The 24,540-nt window shown below is 37.1% G+C and overlaps 1 protein-coding gene and 2 non-coding genes across 3 annotated transcripts in view; all 3 read right to left on the bottom strand.

Annotated features, from left to right (window-relative positions):
• The window catches only part of LOC129272365 (tRNA (34-2'-O)-methyltransferase regulator WDR6-like), a 41,206-nt gene extending 35,868 nt beyond the window's left edge, over positions 1 to 5,338 (bottom strand). The window contains exons 1-6 of the mRNA XM_064107390.1: positions 4,830 to 5,338; positions 4,213 to 4,314; positions 3,675 to 3,747; positions 2,531 to 2,806; positions 1,923 to 2,070; positions 288 to 494 (exon numbers count right to left, since the gene is read on the bottom strand). Of these exons, the coding sequence (XP_063963460.1) occupies positions 288 to 494; positions 1,923 to 2,070; positions 2,531 to 2,806; positions 3,675 to 3,747; positions 4,213 to 4,314; positions 4,830 to 4,896 (873 nt within the window). The 5' untranslated portion in view covers positions 4,897 to 5,338. The remainder of the gene's footprint in view (positions 1 to 287; positions 495 to 1,922; positions 2,071 to 2,530; positions 2,807 to 3,674; positions 3,748 to 4,212; positions 4,315 to 4,829) is intronic.
• Positions 5,339 to 19,443: 14,105 nt separating this feature from the next.
• On the bottom strand, positions 19,444 to 19,525 carry TRNAS-GCU (transfer RNA serine (anticodon GCU)). The gene has a single exon. It is a non-coding gene; the product is annotated as a tRNA-Ser (tRNA).
• Positions 19,526 to 20,710: 1,185 nt separating this feature from the next.
• TRNAS-GCU (transfer RNA serine (anticodon GCU)) lies at positions 20,711 to 20,792 on the bottom strand. The gene has a single exon. It is a non-coding gene; the product is annotated as a tRNA-Ser (tRNA).
• Between the last annotated feature and the right edge of the window lie 3,748 nt (positions 20,793 to 24,540).

The raw sequence follows: 24,540 nt of genomic DNA on the forward strand, positions 1-24,540 counted from the left end.
CATGATATTTGCTCTGGCGACAATTGCTCCGCAATTAATTCCGCACGCCAATCGAATGACTAAGTTCAACGCTAGATTTAACACTGCATCCTATCCTAGACCTAACCCTAAATCTAAAATACTAGTAAAATCCTATTGCCACCCTAACCCTATAGCTTACACGAAATAAAGCCCGGAGCAATTGTCGCAGGAGCAAATGTCGGGTCACCGGGGGCAACTTGCATGCAAGGATTGTGAAATGCATATTCAATGGTTGGTAAATTTCTATTGATAAATGCACTACTCACCTCTCCGATGCTTACTATCTTATCACTAAGAATTTCAGCGCACCAAACCCTGGCACTGTGTCCATAGAGGATATGCTCGGGTTCAGTGGGTCTATCTCCCGATGGCCTCAGGGGATGCTGGTGGCGCCACAAGCGGATGCTGCGATCGTCAGAGACAGTAGCCAGCAACCCTAAATCTGAATTGTAGCTGATGTTAAAGATAACACCCTGCAAGCAATAGAAATATAATAAGAACTAAGTCTTATACATGTATAGCACTTTTCATGAAGATGTATATCAAAATGTTTTACAATGTGGATGTAATGAAATCAACAAACAACAAAAGTTGAAATGAAATTATAAAAATAACAGATACTCAGCATTAGTTTTTAAAGTGTGATGAGCAACGAAACCCCCAAACCAACAATAAGTCAACAAATGTCAATTTTGAGATTTTCAGCGAGTTTGCAAAAAGCACATGCCAAGCTTTGGAATGATAAATAACTTGCCAACATTGATTAACAAAAACCCGACCGTACATGATTGAATGATGAAGAAAGTCACCTCCAAAAAATAAGGAGAAAACAAGGTTTGAAGTTCACTCAAGTATGAGATGTGCACACTCTGCAATCCCAGTGCATTTTCCAAGCAGTCCATAAAACATGGTGTCAAATAAACTCTTGTATCTCTTGCTTTATTAATCTTAAAGGGATGGTCCAGGCTGGAGATATTTATAAATTAAAAAAGGGTATAATTCACAGAGCAAAATGCTGAAAATTTGATCAAAATCGGATAACAAATAACAAAGTTATTGAATTTTAAAGATTTGAATTATTCCAGTGAAACAGTTTTAGGCATGTCTTCATGAATATTAATGATGTCATATCCCCACTTGTTCTTTTGTATTTTATTCTATGAAATTAGGTTTATTCAATTTTTTCTACCAAGAACTAAAACAATTGGATTGACAACTGATTAAGTGCATTAGTTATTTATTGCCCGAACTTATTTCTTTATGATGGAGACACATCATTAACACATGTATGAAAAAATGAATCAATTATGATTTCATGTAATGACATAAGAAAAAGGAAAGTGGGGATATGACATCATCAGCCCACCTAATGAATATTCATGACGACGTGCATATAACTGTTTTCACAAAATATTTATAAACTTTCAAATTCATTAACTTTGTTATTTGTTGTCCGATTTTGATGAGATTTTCAGTATTTTGCTCTGTGAATTTTACTCTATTTATTTAGATATAAATATTTTCAGCCCAGACCATACTTTTAACAATTTCACATTTTAGCGGATAAGCCAATTTGTAATGTTTGTTTTTTGAAGACCACATTACTATTTTGGCTATTTACAGAAAACCATCCCTTGCAACTTATCGTTGGTTTTGGGATTGTAACATAAGGATAGACTCAACTGTGGATTACAATTATACACAGCAAGTTATGGAACGAAACAACCATTTACAAAAAAAAAGAATGCGATCAAATCGTATCAATAGGAGAATCAGGGAAGCTTATATTGATGATAAAAGGTAAATTTTAAGTTCATTAATGAACAAATTGACAAATACTGCCTTTCTAATTGAGGATGGGAGACTATTCCTGACTCGCACTAACAAAGTAACATACTTACCTGATGTCCCTTGAATCTATGATCAACTACAACACGTCCTGACGCATCTCTCGACCCGTGAGGGCGCCAAAACACAACCTGGTTGAAGACGGTACCAGCCGCCAGCACCAGGTCATTCCATGTTTGACCGATGAACTTTGACGAGTATCTGAAGACTTGGAGTCAAGGTATCCATGGAGGCAACCAGAGGAAGTGTCAATTTCTATGACCGGTCTTGAGAACTTGCCATTTTCAATAATTGAATTAATGACTATGAACCAGCTCAGATGCAATGAGAGACCAGAGTGCCTGATATTTTGAACAGCACCACTTGAAGTGCAACTTTTCATGACTTCCAGAGCAGAAATGCACGATTTCAATTACTAATTAATCTAAGTGCAAGCATGAACTTGTTATACTATGTAAGATTGCAAAAGACACAAATGAATTAATCTAGAAACAAAAATGGCTTGAATACTAGCTATTTTCAATGACATTACAGAGGAATCTATGTATTTCATGAATTCCACAAATTTAAATTCTATATTTTTTTTCACTTTTTACAGAAACTTCCATGATCAATATAGACCTCAACCTGTATAGTGTACGTATGTAAATCAAAAGGATACAAAATGCAGTTTTCTTGACAGTAGACTGACGTTAAAACACACATCTTAGCAACGTCCCACAGGAGAACAGCATTATGGCCTGTCGCGATGGCAACCGTCGTATTGGGGAGAATGACGTCCAATGAATGTTCCTTTTCCTTTCCCTCATTGTCATAATGATGTGGAAGGCCACTGAATGCACAATTGTTGGTGTCACTTGCAATAGTGTTTGACTGGAGCCAGCATACATCCCATATCCAGTCTGTGACTTCAAGAGCATTATTTAGGAGAGATATACTGTGTGTATGTTTGTGAGAGATAAAGAGAGAGAGAGAGAGAGATAGAGTGAGAGGGAAAAAAGGGAATGAAATCATCATCCACCTATGTAATGTAAAATTACAACATATGAATTTACAAACAGCTTCAGGAAACAGCCTCTAATACTAGAAATAGTACATTTCAATTTGCTTCTTAATACCACATTGCTAATATTGAAACATTTAAATGCAGAATGTAACAATTGTATTTGAAATCCATTCATATTTTATTGTTCAAAATAGACATCAGAAATGAAATACTCCGAAAATTTGTTTTGCTCAATTGATCGTGGGCCGGCAGCCGCTGTGCAGTGCCAGATCGACGAGGCTCTATTCCTTTAATTTTTGAACGCCAAACAGGGTAGCAGAAACTCCCATCTTTTAATGTCTTTTGGTCTGACGCAGCCAGGGTTTGAACCCCCGAGCTTCCGGTTGTGAGTCAGACGCTCTACCAACTGAGCTAACACACCGGTGACATTATCTAGGAACATTTTATTTTCAATAGTAGGATTAAATCATACAAAAAACTGCCAATTTGCACATTTGTGTTTGGTGTGCAACTTCTAAAAACAGTTTTATAAAACAAACTGTTGGATTATTTTAACTTTACACAAGATTTTGTATTTTTCTCAGCACTCTTTTTTATATATCTTTCTACCACTTTGGGCTTCTAACTTTGACTTCTTTTCCCACACATGGATGGATAATAACTTCTCATCTTACTCCTCCATTATTTTCTTTCTCTTAGATCACTTGCAAAACAATATTTATTTCAAATCTCAAATAAATGCTTAACTTTTGATCTTGCTACATACTTTTAAATTCCCTTAATGGATTAATTAGATTACCATTTGTTTCTCTGATCAATCTTGACAAAGTTGATTGCTTTCTGTCCAAACACAGCGAAAGTGGATCCATGGCCTAGAAAAGAAAAGTGATATTTTGAATCTTCTAAGAAAGCAAAGACATTACAGATATATCACCAAGCTCATGTAAATGTAATAACTGTAATGTGATAATAATAGTGAGATGTTTTAGCACATTTGACTTTTTGTTCAGAATCATGTTTTTATTGTTTGTTATGCTACTTGGACTACATGTACTTCACTTAGTATACCTTCCTGTAATTTTAAGCCATTTTCAGGAACACATAGCAAAGATCAATACAAGCACTAAGATTGATCAACATTGTTTTAAATTCTTTTACTCTTTTTGCTATTTTATATTATTGTGTGTGTATATTTTTAAAGGATGTCAAATAAATTAATTGAATTGAATATGTCACGATCAGTACAAAAAATAATCAAGAGTGTACCATCTTTGTGCAAGCAATTTCGAAGTCAGAAGTGGAGCCACACTTGGTTTAAACTCAATATTTAATCTCACCTTTCCTTATTCCATGAATTACTTGGTGATGTAGGACTTGAGTGCTGAACCGTGAAGCCTGTTTGGCCGAAAGGTCATACACATGAAGATATGGGCCTTCACCTGGGCATGAATCAAAGTTCAAACAATGATTTTTTGTAATAAAAAAATATGTTTGACTGAACATACTAAATTTGCAATTAATTTTGCAATTAACAAGGAAAATTTTCTCTCCCTTTTACATGCTTTCTTTCACATGCACGTCTTATTCATCTCTTGATTTTGACGTATCATTTTACTTTTTAAAAATGTATGGGTCTGTACACCTCAAAATATTATGGCCTATTCTTCTTCCCCGACCTTCTTCTTCTTTTCATTCACCGTATACCCCCCCCCCCCCCCACCTCCAAACATATTGTTAATCTCTCTTTCACTAGCTCTCTCACTTCTTTTTTATCTTTCTTTCCTTCCTTCTTCTATACCATAGCATTGTTGAAAGGTTGAATAAAACTGAACTATGAATAATTTAGATATATGAAATTAGATTCTATATCATCAATAATTCATCATTCATGGCTCATTTATTTATCTTTCTTTTAATTTTTGCTTCTTTTTCTTTATTTTTTGTCGTTTCTCACCTGCCAATATGAAATTTTCTGTAACATCCAATGCTGTGACTGGTAGCCCTATTGCAATACAAGGCATGGCTAATCATTCTTCGGTGATCACAGCTCACAGACTGATTTGATCCAGGGATTCAAGTTGCAGCAGTGCCAGTGGCAGTGTAGCTGTAGATACCTCGAACAACACGCCCGAGAAACAGGACAGGTACGGTACTTGAAAGAGTGGCGCCCGGGGAGTACCGGCTTGACTGGCGAGCTAAAGCCGGGTCGAGAAAGCCGCTGAAACCGGGGAGGTGAAATCGAATCGAGCTGCTCGGGAGCCAATAGAACTTAACAAAGTTCATGTGAGATTTCACGGCGAAAACACCATTAATGATGATACGACCCTTTAGATTTCACATGGACAAACATAAAGATATATAAATGAGTTTGTTTTATGCTAAAATTTCGCGTTGGGTTGTCGTCGGGCAGCTTTCAATTTAGTAGACGTATTCAAGACTTTATGTTTAATTCTCACTCGATTTAATTTCCTTGCTGAATTTAATATTGGCGTAGGTTCACCCTGAAGAAAAGTTTGTTGTAAAAATGGCAGAAAAAAATATTGGTGAAGGTTTGAGGAAATTTATTAAATAACAAGAAAGTTATTAGAATTTTAAGTTTTGGATTTGCGACGCAAAATTACCGAACGAGCATAAATGTATATCATAACATGCATAATTAAATTTCAATTTTTTCAATGGTTCGTGATGACTTATTTTTGTTTTGTTTCAAGCTTGGATAATTAGGAGGCATTTGTGAAATTCAATTTGCGTCAAAGTATAAAGGCATGGATGCAATGAATGAACCCTTGTCCATGATGTCATAAATCATTATACGCTCCTGCTTCAGAGTTGCACTGATCGAGTAGGCCTATAAAATTCATTTTTAATTTTTCTATTCAAAACTTTCATATACAAATCCAAGCATAAACATGTGCACTTAAAATGGTATCAAAATATTTTGGAGAAGGTATTCTTTCAGGTGAGGACGTACGATGACGGTTTTCTGGACAATTTTTTTCTTCTTCTTCTTCACTAAATTGGTAATTTGGGATGTAATTTTTCTGACTCACTCGGTCTTATAATAGCTCTTGAGCAAAGATGGTGATTTAAAATACATAAAAAATTTCACTGATTAATATCTTGTAGTAAAACATATTACATATGGATTATTGACATAAAAACACACATACAAGTCATGATGCATGTTTAAGCAGACTGAGAAAAGAAGAACAATTCGCAATCAGCTAGCTGACCGTGATGCAAGGAGTCCGAAATATATTTTTCTTATTTATTGAATTATTCCCTTCAAGCGTTTTGAATTGTTTTGATTTCGTCCCCAATTTATATTCTCTTGATATGTACTTGTTTTTTTTTGTTTGTTCTGTTTTAGGCAGAAAAATATAACTACTTCTTACAGCACTTTCGATCGATATTTACTGAGTCCAAATATAGATCCAGGCCCTCCAGTTTCAAATAGGTCATATTATTTTTGTTCTGTTTTTCACAAAACTTCCAATTTAATTACCCAAACTGAAAGTTATTCAATCGTGCATATATTTATCTGTATAACAATTTTGTCCAGCTTTATCGGTCTGTTACACACTGCATATACTGCACACATGGTCGATCCGTATACTGTAGACAGCCCTTCGTTGTTTTTTTTTTTTTTTTTTTTTTTTTTTTTTTTTTGGGGGGGGCAGTTTTATACCGCCTTCCGGCTTTCGTTTGTTTATGTGTATTGATGGATTATTTCGTTTGTTTGTTTGTTTGATGCAATTTTATACCGCCTTCCGGCTTTCATTATTTTGTTTATTTGTATTAATGGTGCATGATTTTGTTTGTTTGTGTGTTTTTCCTTCTTTTCTCTTGCTGTCTGTTTTGGTAGTTCTTTTTTTTTTGAGGGGGCGAAGAATTTGTCTTTCTTTCTCATTCTTTGTCATCAGTTTAATCTTTTGACTCAAGGATGCTTGGATAGATGGGGGGCTGGGGAAAGGGAGAATATTATGCATTTACTAATTCAGTTTTATTTGACGTCCAAATACTCAACTGCAAACTCATTTTTACATAGTATTCTGTAATTTTTTACTATTATGTTTGCCCGATCTGGTATTTTACCTGCATGATCCATAAAGACTCGGGCTCCAAAATGAAAAATATTACTTTGCTGCAATAGGGGCGGTGCACCTGAGCGGAAAGCCCCCTTGACTATTCAAGTAGGTCCTAATAAAAAAAGGGCAGGAAAATTAAAAAAACATGGGGAAAGGGGAGAAATAAGAAAAAGGTCGACCCGGGCCACTACTGGTACATGTAAGTCTATACAACCCTATCCAGAGAAAAATATGACGTCAGTGTTACCCCCTCCCCCCCGACATCAATCATTTCCGTTGGTGAGAATATTGATTACTGTTTTATTTTCATTCATCTTTTTTATTTGTCATATTATAATGCCTATAATAATATAAATGATTCAATCCTAAATATTCGTTTACAATACATTTGTACAAACACACATTTTCTCAGTTGTCAGTATAATTATCAATATCATTTAAAATAATTTTCCGCTTATTTGACGCCTTTCTCTTTCATTGTTACTGTTTATTTTCTCAAATAATTCTAGGTTATCAAGGTAATGAATACACTCATCCCTAACCATGCTGTGCAGATTGAAGGGGAAAAAAGGAGTTGCAGAGATTCGTTTTTATTTACTTTCTTCAAATACTTGATTTCTTGCCAACTCATTTCAGTTGTTACTCTCACTTTTCACAATAATACAATAAAATGGAACAGTTCTTTCTATATATGTGATTAAATGTGATCGGTAAGTGATACAGATTTATTCAAAGATAAATGGAGACCTCGCAAGTGACAGCATCTAACAACGTGCAAGGCAAAGGGAATCCACATGGATGAGAAAAGGAAATTGAAAATCACTGTTAATTTGCCTTTTTTCGATTTCACAAGTTTGTTAGATTTAATTCTGTTCATCCTGTTTCATTGAAGACACGACACAATGCCATCGCATTTAATATTAAATGTACAAGATTTCAAGGTTTTTTCCCCTCTCATTTGGCGCAAATGAATTCAGAACAGTTAAGAAGCCAATGTTGCTCGAAGGCAAATGACAAGGTGGATTCCTCTTTATCAGAAACTACGACGCAACTTTTTTTACATAAAAAATCGTATAGAGAGTTAATTAATGATGATGATGATGAGGAGGAGGAGGAGGATGATGATGTTGATGATGATGGTGATGATGATGGGGTGATGATGATGATGATAATGGTGATGATGATGATGATGGTGATGATGGTGATGATGATGATGCTCGAGATGGTGGTGATGACGATGATGATGATGGGAATGATGGTGATGATGATAGTTATGGTTATGATGATGATGATGATGAGGATGGTGATGATGATTATGATGATGATGATTATGATGATGATGATAATGATAATGATGATGATGATGATAGTTATGGTGATGATGAGGATGGTGATGATGATTGACATTTGGTGGTCAAGTTGGTAGTTTGATGAAGATGCGATAGAAAAGGCGATTATTTTTATTATAATAATGAGAAAAATGGTAGTATGAGCTATATAGGATGTTGTACTTTATCTATTCCCTCATCTCCCTCCCTCCCCCTCTCTCACTTTCTATCTTACTATCTGTCCGCCTCCCCCTCCCTCTCTCTCTCTCTTCCTCTCACTATCCCTCTCTTTATCTCAATCCATCTCCTTCTCTATTTATCTGTATATCTATCAATTTCAGTATCTAGTTGATACTTATGCTGATTTACCATCTCCTTTTCATAAAAGCTGACGAAAGTTTTCAGAAATATCGGGATCTCATCGTGCATGTATTCTTTATCGTTTTACCTATCTGAATCCTCATCAACCTTCTCTCTTCCCAAACCACCAATGGGTATGGTTTTACTATTGTGTATTCGATCGGTCACTTCTCTTCTATGCAATCCCCTGATCATCATCATTGAATATAGCCTCAAGCGGCTCGGAGAAATCAATGCAGATTCGATGAAAATCATAAGGTTTCGGCTATTAAATCTTCATTTTGTAACTCTTGAATGATCGATGTCTTATTTGATAATACTGAACATCTTATCAAATCCCCCCAAGAACCGTTTCGGAAGGAAGGGTATCGTGCATGGCTTAGCTGTACGGTTTTAAATAAGCTTTGGGATCTCCGTGGCGTATTAAAATTAAGGGGCTGGCCACCGTCCCAGCTGGAAGTTTAAGCCAGCTTATACCGACGCATCAAGGCAAACCTTTTTTCATGTTTTTATCGCTTAATCTTTTGCTTTCAAAATTAATTTCTTGATAACAAGAACTCACATTCTTGATATGAAAAATAATTTCGTGTTGCGAATAAGAAGTTTTTCTTGATTTCAAGAATTGTATTATTGATACAGAAAAACCAGGATAATGAATAAGCGATGTCATCATATTCACTTACTTGAAATAAATTATTCAAAATGCAGTAAATTTCAAACCAGAATATATCCCATACGTGTAACGCGTATTGATGTAGTCATTGGTAATGCTTTATTATTATGTAACACTTTCTTTTCGTTTTTCTTTCGTTTTAAATACTTTTCTGTCAACCAGTTATATTCAATGAATTTCAAAGCTCATTCTTTTTCAAAAGAATGCTCAATATAATGTTACTCAATTGACTGCACTGCTTGCAAAAGCGAAAGGAAAATCAATAGAAATCGTGCAAAGATTATAAGGTTTCGGCTATTAAAACCGTATTTTGTAACTTCTGAATGTTGGCTGTCTGGTATAATACTGGCCGATGCATCTCAATAAATCTTCCTGCGAAACATTCACGGCGGAAGAACTGTCATGCATGAAGCTATATGAAGTTGATGAGATTTGAGCGCTGCATTAAGGTCTGTCACTTTTGAAAATGTAGGTTTACCCCCTTGCATTCTTTCATGATGACATAAAGTCGGCTTAGATTGCTCATGACTTGGGAAGCCTATTACATGTAAAATCATACCAATAATTTTGGTTGTTTGTCCTTTTCCCTCCTTCTTTTCTTTCTGTCTTCTTATCATGCGTTGTTTATCGGGAGAGTGTGTATTAAGCGTGGTTGAGTGTGTGTGTGTTCTAAATTTCTTTTTCATTTCTTTTGTGTTTTTTTTTATTAAAACTTCTTCAAATCGTTTCGATTTAATGAAATGTAAATAGAAAAAAAATCATATTAAACTTGAGATTTATCTTTTATTATAAATGTGTTTGCGTTTTATCATTGATTCATATAGATTTTGTAGAAGATTTTGTTTTGTATCACTATTCCCTTTGTGATTTGTGATTTTAAATTGTTAAAGAAATGTGTAAAGATTGATTCTGAGTTTACTTTTGGAATAATCAATTCAAAATGTCTAGGTGAATTCTGAATCAATTATATAATTGATTCAGAATTCACATAGACATTTTGAATTGATTATGTTAATGATTTCATGTTATACATGATTTTCACATCTTAATGAGGAAGAAATGAAATATGATTTTGAAACAAAAAATACAGCAAGAAATAGTATCTAAGAATATGCATTCGAAACCATTGCCATAATGAGCCCCTCCCCTTCCAACCCCCCCCCCCCCCCACACAAAAAATTATGTTAACGATTTCATGTTGTTCATTATTTTCACATGTTAATGATGAAGAAATAAAATTTGATTTTGAAACAAAAAATAATGTACAGCAAGAAATAATATTTACGAATATGCGTTCGAAACCAGTGCCGTAATGAACCCCCCTTCCAATCCCCCCCCCCCAAAAAAAAATGAAGGACCAGATATGGCGAATGGAGCAAAAATTCTAAAAAGATGCAGGCAAGCAAAAATTACTGTCCATATAATGATCACTATGCTTCCATGACTATACCGCTCTGAAGTCCAACGCGGTCCCATGACTTGAGGACCGCTACTCATGAAAGCAAACTAAGAGCCATCGTATAGTATAGTATAGTATAGTATAGTATAGTATAGTATAGTATAGTATAGTATAGTATAGTATTTATTTTCCGGATAAAAACACACACAAAAATGCAAAACGGATGGATAGCCCATATTCAGTTTAGTCGACATGACTATACTGTTCTTCCATGGGGTCCATATACAATACAAAGTAAAAAGTAAACACATATGAAAGAAGCATAACATATACGACAATCAAACAAAATAACAAAAGTGACATAATATATGATGTTACTAATAAGAAAAGATCATAAAATTAAGTAGCTTGGCAAGAATTTACACTAAATATTTTATAAAATCAATGAATTGGATGAAATAGGCTGCTATCTTGTTATTGAAAAAGGTTTTCACAAGGAGCAGGGAATAATAAAATGAATAATATGAATATACAATGAATAAAAATGAATATGTAATGATTGTAAACTGTCATAATAACGCAAGATTCTGGTTCACGCATACAATTTTAAGAGGACAAGAATAAGAGCGTAAAAATATTGAAAGGAATTCAGGATAAAAGTACAGATTGCAATGAGACAACATCGGAATAAATATATAAAAACATGTATATACACTGATTGGATTCATATGAGAAGTAAGAAATAAAAAGTAAAAAGGAGAATGCACTTTGTGGAACTATTTAGTTGAATAAGAGCCAGAAAGGCCCCCGACGATTTCTCATAGGCCTATGGTTCCCTATTTTAATTAAAATGGGGATATCCACATTGATGGTCGTTACCCCTACAAGACAGTCATAATTCTAAATGAGAAAATTATGAATCTTTATTGAGAGCAGTCAACAATTCGCCACCTGAATTAACGAACCAAATTATATAGTTTTAAACGTAGGCCTATACAAGTTTTCACTAATATCCCAAATGGCTGAATATATATAATGTATTTGATGTGTACCTTTTTAAAGGTATACTGCCTAGTTTTGAATTTTTTCATTCATCGCTCATCCCCCCCCCCCCTCTATTTCACATTTGTCTACTTTCCCTCTCATTTTTTACCCCGCGATCTTCCGCTAATCTTTGGCTTTTCCTTTGTAGTCTTGATTGTTTTTGTGTGTGTCCGATCTCCTTGATTACTAATTTCATAATTACTTTAAGGAACCTGCATAAATTACAAGCTCTGCTTTTTATGCAGGTTCCTTCATATTTCACTTTATTTACTGCCATTATGCATGTTATATTTTGTATGTAATCAAATGTATATTCTCAATTGTATTTTGTTATTATTTTGCTATCTTGTGAAGTATGAAAATAAATTCAATTCAATTCAATTCAAATGAAGTTGAAAAACACAATCCAACAAGATCATTACTTTTAGTCGATCGAATTGGCACCCCATAAGGAGGTGACGTGGCCGAGTGATCTAAGGCGCCTGACTATGCATGGAAAGTCTGGGGTTCGATCCCCGGCCGCGGCACCTAATAAGGCATTTAATCGACAACGCTCTTTTATCCTGCATTCAAATAAATGGAAATGCTATACGCATTACTGGTAACTAGGTGTGCACTTGTTAAAAAAAAAAAGGTGTGACAGTGTGACTTGAGATGGTGCTGCGCCCCTTGGACCCCTAGGAAACGAGAAAGGCTTGATATTCAGAAGCCAAGGGAATACACATACTCTACTTTATATGGTAGCACTTTATGTGTTATTCAAATTTTTACCCTTGACTGGAGACAATTGTTTAAAATATCTAACATGGCAAAGAAATTCGAGGGAAATCGCGGCATCATTTAGAATCAGTCGTCTCGACCGCTTCAATGTGGTGTTATCGATCCTTACTGAAGTACGGATGGGGAGATCGGGAGTTTTGCCCCCCCCCCAAAAAAAAAAAAAAAAAAAAAAAAAACGACCAAGAGAAAAGGGAAAAATTGACAAAATGAAAGGGCGTAATATGAAATTATCTTTTTTTAGATTTTGTTAAAATCGGTGACAAAATTAGATTTCGATTCTAAAAACAATCATTTTTGGCTCGCTCGTTTCGGTCGCGAGCCATCATGTAGAAATTTTTCACCCATACCCCCAGTGTCTGTCTCTATAATTTTTTTACTCATTAACGCCACTGACTATGATATATAGTTCATAACGTGTTATCACATTCAAGTCCAGTGCACAGGTTACCATTGGCCCGTATTCAGAAGTCGGGTTTAACTTAAACTCTGGTTTAAAGTTGTGGTTTAAGTATGGATAGCCAATTGTTACATAAATCACTAACAGTAGAGATATCATATTTCAGCTCGTTTTGCTCTCAAATCATTCATAATTGTCTAGGAAGTATAAAAGATGATTGTCTTCACCATCGATGAATCAGGAAAGAGCACAGTAAACATAAGAAACATATACAACTTAATAACAATTTTGACACTTTTGGCTTCCCATAACTTTAGCACAGAGTGAGACCACGACTTCAGAATACGTTCAAATGTGATTCGTTGTGACGTGAATGTCATGCATGCGCAGTCACACCAACGAAACTGACTCCAAACCGACCGATGGTATGTCATTGGTAATAACGTAATAGCTTTGATCGGTCTGGAATAAACTGTGTCTGTGTGGCTGTGACATAAGAGCGGACCATCTCAACACACGAAGTTCATTATTACCATGATTACGGAGTTATCTTATGATGAGCCGGGATAATCCTGACATATGACAACTAACATTCCCGCTCGATGTCAGGCAAATCAATTTAAGGCCCTTGGTTTATGAATAACATTCCTCTTTATTGATATCAGATTGGTATAATAGATTTTGGATGTAATCTCATGGATTGAAGGGCGACTTATTTCGTAGAAAAGTTTGTTCCATGAAATATCCATTTTGAAAACACGTCAGCGTATAGCGGAGTCCAGTCTATCAACACTATCGGGCGGTATAGGTCTTTGTTGGCATGCCTTAAGCCCCTTTCACAATTGACGTACGACCACTTGCGACCTTTTGGTCGTGCGACAGGCTGCAACAGGCATCAATCGCCAGTCATCTCATAATATCGCACAGAGGCTTTCACAGTTGCAACAGCTGTCGTACAACAAAAACAACCAGTAAAACCCGTTGCACGAGTAAGTCGCTTATGATCCTATTGTGCTCGTGCGATCACATGCAAGTGTTGCACGAGGGATTGCGAGGGGAACGGTCGCACACAACGGTAGTGCAATGTTGTAAGCCGTTGCGATCGGTCTTGCAACAGTCTTATGGCCCATCATATTATCGCACCCAGTCGCAAGACAGGTCTCTGTACCTGTAGGTCGCTAGCACATGTGCAAGTGTTGTACGACCTCCAGTCGAGTAAATGCGACTACTTAGTTGTGCCACCTGTCGCACCAAGTCGTGCAACGTTGAACAACACTCCCACGATGATCGCCCGACCGATGGTACGACCCCGGATACGAGCTGATGCGAGTGAATCGGTCGTATTTGATCGCGTTCGGATTTTGAACATGTTCAAAGTTCAGATGTGACCAGTCACGACCACCTTGAGTTCGTGCGACCGTCTACAACGACTGCGAGTGCTCGCAAGTCACCAAGAGATCGATCGTGCAACAGCAGGAAAAAACTGTTGCAGGCGGTCGTAAACTGGTCGGATGTCAATTGTGAAAGGGGCTGTACGGTCGCATACATGCGAATGCAACGGTAGTGGAATGTTGTAAGCCGTAATTTCGATCGGTCTTGCAACAGTCTTATATTATCGCAACCAGTCGCAAGACTGGTCTCTGTAGGTATCTAGCGCATGTGCAAGTGTTGTACGACCTCCAGTCGACTAAATGCGACTATACGTAGTTGTGTCACCTCTCGCACCAAGTCGTACAACGTTGAACAACACTCACACGATGATCGCCCGACCGATGGTACGACCTGATGCGAGTAAATCAATCGTATTTGATCGCGTTTGGATTTTGAACATGTTCAAATTCAGATGCGACCAGTCACGACCACCTCCGACCACCTCAAATTCGTGCGTTCGTCTACAACCACTGCGAGTGCTCGCAAGACACCAAGAGATCGATCGTGCAACAACAAGAAAAAACTGTTGCAGGCGGTCTTAAACAGGTCGTACGTCAATTGTGAAAGGGGCTTTACACATTCCTTGAATACGTATTGGTCAGTGTATACTTGAATCTAAGATTGACCATTCACAAGATGCCAGGCATCCTCTTTCTCACCCCCCCCCCCCCCCTCTCCAGACGTCATGCAATAAACTAATCCCCCTTAAAAAATAAAAACCAGCAATAGATTGCTTACTTTGACCTCTCTTTCTTGGTGAAGAGAGCGGAAAGTCTGTCCACCAAAAAATAGAGCGAGGGGTCAAAGTAACCAATTAGTTGGGGGTTTTGTCTGACCCAAGAAATTATTGTTCAATATCAATTGATTAACCAACAAGAATTCAGGAAGACACTAACCAATATTGATTGATTTTGACAATTTTTGTCGATCGGACGCCGGGGGCCTGGGAATGAATTACTAGGGGGTGCTGATTAGTTGAGAAAAATTTGACAAGCCAAATAAAAGTCTTCTCTCCCGAATGAAGGACATTTTCGTCAAGAAAATTTTGACAAGCAAAAAAAAAGTGGGGGGGGGGGTCTTCACTCTCGAAATGAAGGTGATCTCGTAAAAACTAAAGGGTAAGCAAAGCCTAATGGTTCATCCTCCAACGTTCTCAGGATAAGTCTTACCAATCTCTCTTTATAACCATAGCAACCAAAAACGAGTGCATATCAGAAAAACAAAATACACATCATTTTTGGATTAGCCTGCCAAGCTACTAGCATGATTGAGCCGATGAGGTCAATGTCGAATATTCAATGTGCAGTATATTTGATTTTTTTTCATTCAAATTATTAAAATGCTTCGCATGGAAAATAAATATGTGCGGTATATCGACGCTTCTAATATACAGCGTCTTCTTATTCCTAGCGAATCTTAACCAGGGAAACTTAGCTCTATATATTTCCCTGCCTTATTAATCTGGGATGAAAAAAGGCAGAGATGAGAACTACTAAGCGCAAAACTCTGAAGAACCCCTAAGCTATTACAAAATTAACGTCATGACCAGACATAATGAAGTTTGAATATTGGGTTCTTGAAATGTCTTTATTAACTCTGATAAACAACTGAATGTCTCTTTAAAACTAAGGTGGAGGTTTTAATTAGAAGGCGCACTGACACAGCCCGAATTGTCGCACATATTTGCACTTTATTAATGGACTTTTATACGGAACTTGTAAGGAGTTTAATTCCTTTTCCAAAATGGTGGACCTGGTTTTTTTTTTTTTTTTTTTTTTTTTTTTTTTTTTGGGGGGGGGGGGGGTGCAACTAACCGGGCGTTTCATTGATTTTCATAAAAAGTCAGGTATATAGCGCGATTACATACCCGATGCGATCATCATCTCATGGTTCAAAATTAGCAGTTTGTTTAGAGTAGCAGAGCAAAATAATGTTTGAGCAATGTAACATGCTTTTTGTCTGCATGCTGAGAATACCAGCTATCATATTTGATCGAAAATTAACTCATCAAGCTCCAGTGTCGCCACGGAGGTTCACCCGATGTGACGGCGGGATAGGGGCACTGAATGGCTGGAATATTTTGTCCTCTTTCTTTACATCGTCCTTTTAGCATCATCAGTCTCTCCCCCCCCCCCCCCCTTCTCTGTCATTCCTTTCCTAGTCTAGTAACTTTCTGAAAGGAAGGAGTGGGACATTTAAGAAGAATATAGTTGAGCCGCTTTATACCAACAAAATGGGACGTTACCCTTTCCAGTGAAAATGTCATATATTTGTATTCAGAGGCAGATCCCAGCCTGCAACCCCTTCTAAGATCATCACCACATAATTATCATTCCCGTTTCCGTATTCAGGGTTCCCAGCCGATCAGGGAAATCGGGGAATTTGATTTTTTTAAATACCTCAAATCAGGGGAAAATGCCTCAAATGAGGGAAAAATCAGGGAATTTTGATCAGCCCAAAAGTCGAAAGCACGGTAGTCAGTCAGACTGTGTTTAATATTTTGTTGCATATCAAAACAACATCCATGATTCATTTAATGTGATATCATTGATATGTCGTGTAATTTTGATTGTGTATTGTATTTAACTTTATATTAATTGTATTTCATTTATTTTGTAAATCTTTCTATGTCTACAGGGCTCTTTTGTAAAGCAGGCCTTTTGGCTCTGAAAGGACTACCCTGTTTTTAAATAAAACTGAATAAATAAATAAATAAATCCATTGAATGACTGGTTATGGTGGTAGTAATTAGTTTTACATTATTGTTTTTATACTGAAAATATATGTAATTCACTGCAACAACTTAGTAAACATGCGAAACTGGGAACCCTGGTTTCATAATTTCCTTTCCATTTAATGGGCAGCACCAGCATGACCTGTGGTACGTAATTCATTTTTCTGTCGATAAAATTAAGGGTGATGTCTGATCATAAAAATTACACGACCCATAGTACTCTCAGTGTCCAACATGTCAGTTTTTACTTCGCAATTTTCAACATTTCAAGTAAAAAAAAAATTAAAATGTTGTTCAAGATATCTGGATGATGAACCATAATATTAATTCATGGATTCAATACCTTTTGATCTTAATTCTTTCATGATTTTTTAATATCATTTTGGACAATCGACTTTGTATCAAATTATGTCTTTGCATGGCGATACACAGCGCGGGGGGAGGTGGTAGTTGCCCCAAGAAATTTTGAAGACTCACGTATTTTCCTGAAAAATTTCACAAAATTCACCAAGGTATCCTTCACTTGAAATCATTTTAGAAAACGCAAGATCACCCCATATGACAAGCTCGATCGCTTCGATCCTCACATTCGAGAGTCAATAACGCACCCCTCCCCCCCCCCGAAAGAATTCCGCGTACGGCCATGTCTGTTATCAGAAGCGACTTTTGACAAGATATGCCTATATGAAACATCCTCCTCAGCATGATAACATCCCTTATCATGACCTGTCGAATGTCATGGACTGTCATTTAATATCCTAGAGTCACGTCAACGAAATCGGCTCCAGACCGATCAAACATTTTACTTTCTTTCCAATGGCACATCATCGGTCGGTTTGGAGTCAGAGATTTCTTATTTCAAAAGGAAATATGGGATTAAAAGCTTCCCTTTGCTCTTATTCGAAGATAAAACGATAATCCTTTCAACTCAGATTCTCCCCTACTTGACCGATATCCAAAGAATCCATTCAAGTTTATATGTGACTGATTTAATAGCAGGCACACCGGTGAAACATATTCCAAACCGATTTCCAATGATATACAATCGGTCGGGTTGGAATCGGTTTCGTAGGTGTGACTGTAACCGACTATATCATCACTTAAAAATGATTCCCTCGAATCTGATGTTGTGAATATCTTCTCGGAAAGGTCAGCGCACACCCTACAATTGGCCTGTAACCCGATTTTGGATAAAAAAGTAGTAAGACTTGAAGTGAATAATTTACTGAGACATATGGAACATCTTACTGGTGTGTAAAGTTCTAAATCATCGTACGAATGCTTATGTTCCAATTTGTGACTATGCTATCATCCTTATTAGAATAAAATCGAATAGAATATCTAGTCGTTATGACGTCAAAGCAATCGTACGATTTGGCTACGATTTGAAACCAGTTTGGACTTTACTATTAAAATGAAGGCTTGCAATTATCCAAAATTGTGATATTAGTATTCTTACAATTACTTTGAACCTCGAATAAAAAAGACACTTTTCATTTACATTTTTCAGAAAACAAGCAAGATGCAATTTGTTCCAAAATCGGATCGTGGTCCCGTCGTGAGAAGTGCAGAGGCCTTATAATGTATGGAGAAATTGCGTCCAAATCTATTCGACTACAGGGATTTGTAACTTATACCCCTTTCATACTGCTCTTTTCCCTTGTGAACTCCGCTTGCGAAGTTCACGTGCGAAGGGGAAAGTGTCCAGTATGAACATGATGAAAGGTATTAAAGGAAGTGAACTGTGGGCCTCGGCTGTCACTTAATAATAATGAGCGTTTCTTTTATAACAATGATAATAATATTCACTTCGTATTGCATATCACATTATCATCTAACGATATGCGCTTCCCAATAGACATTGACGTACAGATAGGGGAGGGGGACCCCATGGACCCCTAAAATTGTCACGACCTAGAAAAAAAAAGAAAAGGAAGGAGAAAAGGGTTTCATTAGATATGAATGTCTGAAAATAATATCAAAATCTATCACAAAATTAGATGTTTAGACCTTTATTAAAACGATCAAAATTTTGATCGCTCGCTTCGCTCACTTTGCAAATTTTGACAGATACGCCATGTCTGGATCACTCAAAGTTTGACTCAATTACGCCACTGCCAAGAGACTTGGATATTATTACCTTGTCCAGCACTGCAAGCCTTTTACAGGGCACAAGCGTTTTAATTAATAAGTTCCTGTCAGGTACCAATTAATGACCTCGACCCCTTAGCTTCCGACGCTTGAAACAGAAGTTATAATTATAATTATTCTCTGCTTCTTTTTTTAATTTATATCCTTTGGAAATAATTCATCCATTAAAAATAGAGAAAAAGACGACGAGGATGGGATTCGAACCCACGCGTGCAGAGCACAATGGATTAGCAGTCCATCGCCTTAACCACTCGGCCACCTCGTCTTATTAATGCATTGTGTAATATCTAATCAACGGCTTCGTTTTTGTTACATCCCGCTACATTGCTCTGTATATTCACTGTCATGAAAAGTGCAACAATGTATTGATAAGATTTTAATTGATGGTTGCGCTTTTCATATAAATCACTTCAATTGGTAGAAACATGGGTCTAAATTATTAGAAATTTAGCCATCGACGAAATTCCTTTGTATGTTTAATGATGTGATATTAAGAATCAATTAGTGAAGTAATTAGTTATTATTACACCTTCATTATGAAAAATAATGAACAAAACTCTTTTCAATAGCGAATCTAGGCAATCTAGGCCTACTACGATATCGCAACTTTTTTTCTTAAAGGAAAAGTCCATCCCAACAAAAAGTTGATTTGAATAAAAAGAGAAAAATCCAACAAGCACAACACTGAAAATTTCATCAAAATCGAATGTATAATAAGCAAGTTATGACGTTTTTAAGTTTCGCTTAATTTTACAAAATAGTTATATGCACACCCTGGTCACTATGCAAATGAGGGAACTGATGACATCACTAACTCACTATTTCTTTTGTATTTTATTATATGAAATATGAAATATTTCATTTTGCTCCTCATTGCCATGTGAAACAAAGTTTTATTTTGCCCTGAACATGTGGAATTACCATTGTTTAACATTTTATGGTTCAGTCAAGTTGGTCCTTATTGTCAAATCTGTAAAAAATGAAATATTGTTATAATTCAAACATTAAAAAACAAAAGAAATAGTGAGTGATGGACATCATCGATTGACTCACCTAGTTGTGCATACCACTGTTTTGTGAAAATAATAATAATAATAAAAATATAGGGTATTTATATTGCGCACATATCCACCTTGTTAGGTGCTCTAAGCACTCCTATATTACCCGGCTAAGCTAGGCGTTCACCTTCACAGCGAACAAATAAGCGAAACTTTAAAATGTCATAACTTTTTTATTTTACATCCGATTTTGACGAAATGTTAAGCACTATGCTATAGTTTGATTTTTCTCTATTTATTTGAATCAACTTTTTGTTGGGGTGGACTTATCCTTTAAAGATAGCATCACGCGCTTGACAAAGAAGTTAAAATCACTTTCTGTTTAATTTTTTTTAATTATTATTTTCATCCTTTTAAAATTATTTTTCCATTTAAAAATTGTAGACAAAAGGCGACGAGGATGGGATTCGAACCCACGCGTGCAGAGCACAATGGATTAGCAGTCCATCGCCTTAACCACTCGGCCACCTCGTCTTAATAATGCGTTGTGTAATATCTAATCAACGCCTTCGTTGCTTGTTAATACCCCCATCTCACTAGGAAGGCGATCGTGGCGACCATGGCGATCTGTGTAAATCCCGCAAATCGTAGCAGAATCTTCCTCGAATTCTATTTTTAGCCTGCGAGACGATTGCACTGCAACTTCTATGCGACCCGGCCACCTGCGCTGAAGGCGATGGTAATACGCTGAAAGTACGACGATGCCACTTTCTTGCGACGATTCGAGGCAGATGTGATGCGCTGCTTCTGCGATCAAAGCAATCGTACAACGAGGCTCATACGCTAATTAGGACCTCGGTACGGTGGTGCTACGAATAATAATAATAATAATAATAACTAGCATTTAGTACGCTCTCCATAGTTAACTATATCACAGCGTTTACAAACGATTAAAAAAAAAGAAATTAATCGGAAAAGAGGTATGTTTTTAGAAGTTTCTTAAATTGATCTGAAGAGTTTGATGATTAAATGAAAGTGGGGATGTTGTTCCATTCTTTAGAAGCAGTAACACTAAATGTGCGATCACCTGTTTTTGTACGAGTTTTGGGTATGGCAAGCAAATATGGGTCTTTAGATGAACGGAGATTAGGGCGAGTTGGTCTATGGGAAGCAAGGCTATCTTTGATATATTTTGGCATCTGGTTATTAAAGGCTTTGAAGACAAAAAGAAGTAATTTAAAGACAATTATCTTCTTTACAGGGAGCCAATGAAGAGATTTAAGTAAAGGGCCAGGATCATGACGTCGGTCCACCTTAAAGATAATACGGGCTGCCCAGTTTTGTAAACTTTGTAGGCGCTTCAAATACACTTGGGGAACAGATGTTAATAGGTTGTTACAGTAATCTAATCTGGACAAAATATGACAACGAACAGCACTGTGGCAGGTTTCTTCAGTTATGTACTTTCTTATCTGCGATATGTTTCTTAGATGGAATCTGACAGATTTACATAATTGATTAACTTGTTCTAACATATTCATATTACAATCAAAGTAAGCACCAAGGTTTCTAACAGATTTGGATGATACAATAGTAGTAGAACCAATACCAAGGCTCACATCACTAAGGGAACGAAGGTTATGACTTGAACCTATGACAAGAAATTCAGTCTTTCCTTCATAAGTCTGTTAAGAGTCATCCAACTACAGATGTCTGTGACATAAGCACAAAGAGTCTTCTTCGCTTCATCTACATTGCAAACATTAGGATCAAATGTTACGTAAAGCTGTATGTCATCAGCATAAGTATGGTAGAAGACATGATGGCGAGCGATGTCTCCTACAGGTAAGGTGTAGATACAGTAGCCGATCGGCCCAAATACAGACCCCTGCGGCAAGCCTATAGAACTCGCACTACACTGAGATGACTTCCCACCTATTTCTACTTTGGTAGTCCAGTCTGCAAGGTAGGATTTGAACCACTTGAGTGCAATACCGTTGACTCCTAACCTGTTTGACATACGAGATATCAAAATTTGCCTGTCGATGGTATCGAATGCTGCTGATAGATCAAGTGACAACAAAAGTGCCACATGACCTTTATCTAAGGCAAACATTATATCATTTTTCACCTTCACTAGAGCTGTTTCCGTACTGTGGTGTGGTCTGCATGCCGATTGGTGTTGCTCAAACAGGTCATTATCAGCCATGTGATCCATTAGTCTTCGACATACAACCTTTTCAATGATCTTTCCAATAAAACTCAAATTGGACACAGGTCTATAATTGGAAAGACAGTTCCTGTCGAGTGATGGCTTAATGAAGCGATTATGTTACGTTCATGATGGGCTCTTGAAACGATTTCAAGCAATCGGCATACTAATCGCGGCACATGACACATTTTTCAGTCGATTGCCAACCTCCGACCAACATGGATGTCCAGAATTTGGTTGGACTTATACATCTTGGCATTCTAAAAGAACATCAGTTAAAAGTTGAATGCGAGGACAGGAGAAGGAGGAGCCCAAAAAGATACAGGGTCCGATCCTGGCTGTCACCTAAGTCATAATATACAATATTTTCAAAATTTCATTCAAAAGATGTCGATGAGCCTAATAGTTAATATGAGGGATGCATCCAGAATTTCATAAAAGAACATAAAAATCTTTGATATTCTGTTTATTTTTTTCCACAAAGTTTGTCACTCAAAAATATTTGGTAAATTCCTTTCAAATTTGCTGACAAGAAGTAGTCTACTGATGTGAGAGCACTCATAAAAAGGGAGGGGGAGGGGGGGCACAATGCCAGAATCTCCCTAAAGATTGCCTTTCCCAATCAATACATTAGTGATCGAATCATTAACAAAATTTGATGTCTACTGTCACTGTGGTTAGAATTCAAATTATTTTCAAAACATAATCAATTTATTTATTTCTGCAGAGGTAACCCATTTCGTCATTAAGACATGTGAGCGTCTTTTTTCTCTTTCCAGCTGGCTCAGCAGTACGATTTTCATCCTCCTGTACCCCTTCCTCTTCCTCCTCTACTTCCTCCTCCTCTACCACCACCATAACCCCTTGATCTTCCTCTTCGACCGCCGGCCTAAGAGGGGTAGCTTGGGCAGCTTTCCCTTTTCTGGTCCTTTTTCTGGGAGGTATGTTTGAAAACGCCGTGGTATCGCCTCGTAATCTGTTGCAAATATGATAATCCGCCACCATCGGCACGGCGTTTTATAGCAGCGCGGACGGTTGTTGTGCAATCGCTGCCCAGTCATCAGCGGCGCAGCAAAAGCGCAACGCGAACGCCTGTAGCGGGCTGAGAACGTGTGCCACATGCCACCCAAAGAAGGAAGCGTCGTGGTGGAAGCTATGTGAAGCGTGTCGAGCGCAAGGCAGTCGCCTTGTAAACGGAAGCAGCGTAGCAGAATTGTCTTGGGAACGGGCCTGAAAACCACGGTCGATCGGTGCTGCTTTTAATGCGCTTATACTACGCTTTATGCGTTGGGGCTCCGTTACAGCTACGAATATGTCGTTTGTAATACGCTCATGACTCGATTGTGATGCGCTTTAGCACCTCCGCGATCTCGCTACGTAAGTTTTGAACATGTTCAAAATTTTGTGGCGACCATAAAGATGGTGGCGATCCTTGCCGCTTCAGAAAAGATCAAGGTACGACGGAGAAGATTGAAAAGATCAAGGCACGATCAAGCTACGTTATACCACGCTTTGTCGATTTTTGACGATCGCAGTGGAATCGCCATCTAGTGAGATGGGGGTATTACATCCCGCTACATTGCTCCGTCCATTCACCGCCATGAAAAGTGCAACTATGTATTGAAAAGATTTTAATTGATGGTTGCGCTTTTCATATTAGTCACTTCAATTGGTAGAAACATGGGTCTAAGTTATTAGAAATTTAGCCGTCGACGAAATTCCTTTGTATGTTTAATGATGTGATATTAAGAATCAATTAATGAAGTAATTAGTTGTTATTACACCGTCATTAGGACAAAATTCATGAGCAAAACTCTTTCCAATAGCGAATCTAGGCAATCTAGGCCTACTACGATATCGCAACTTTTTTTCTTAAAGGAAAAGTCCATCCCAACAAAAAGTTGATTTGAATAAAAAGAGAAAAATCCAACAAGCACAACACTGAAAATTTCATCAAAATCGAATGTATAATAAGCAAGTAATGACGTTTTTAAGTTTCGCTTAATTTTACAAAATAGTTATATGCAAATGAGGGAACTGATAACATCACTAACTCACTATTTCTTTTGT

The sequence above is a fragment of the Lytechinus pictus genome, chromosome 12 (assembly GCF_037042905.1).
Source record: "Lytechinus pictus isolate F3 Inbred chromosome 12, Lp3.0, whole genome shotgun sequence".
In the NCBI taxonomy this organism is placed as follows: domain Eukaryota; kingdom Metazoa; phylum Echinodermata; class Echinoidea; order Temnopleuroida; family Toxopneustidae; genus Lytechinus; species Lytechinus pictus.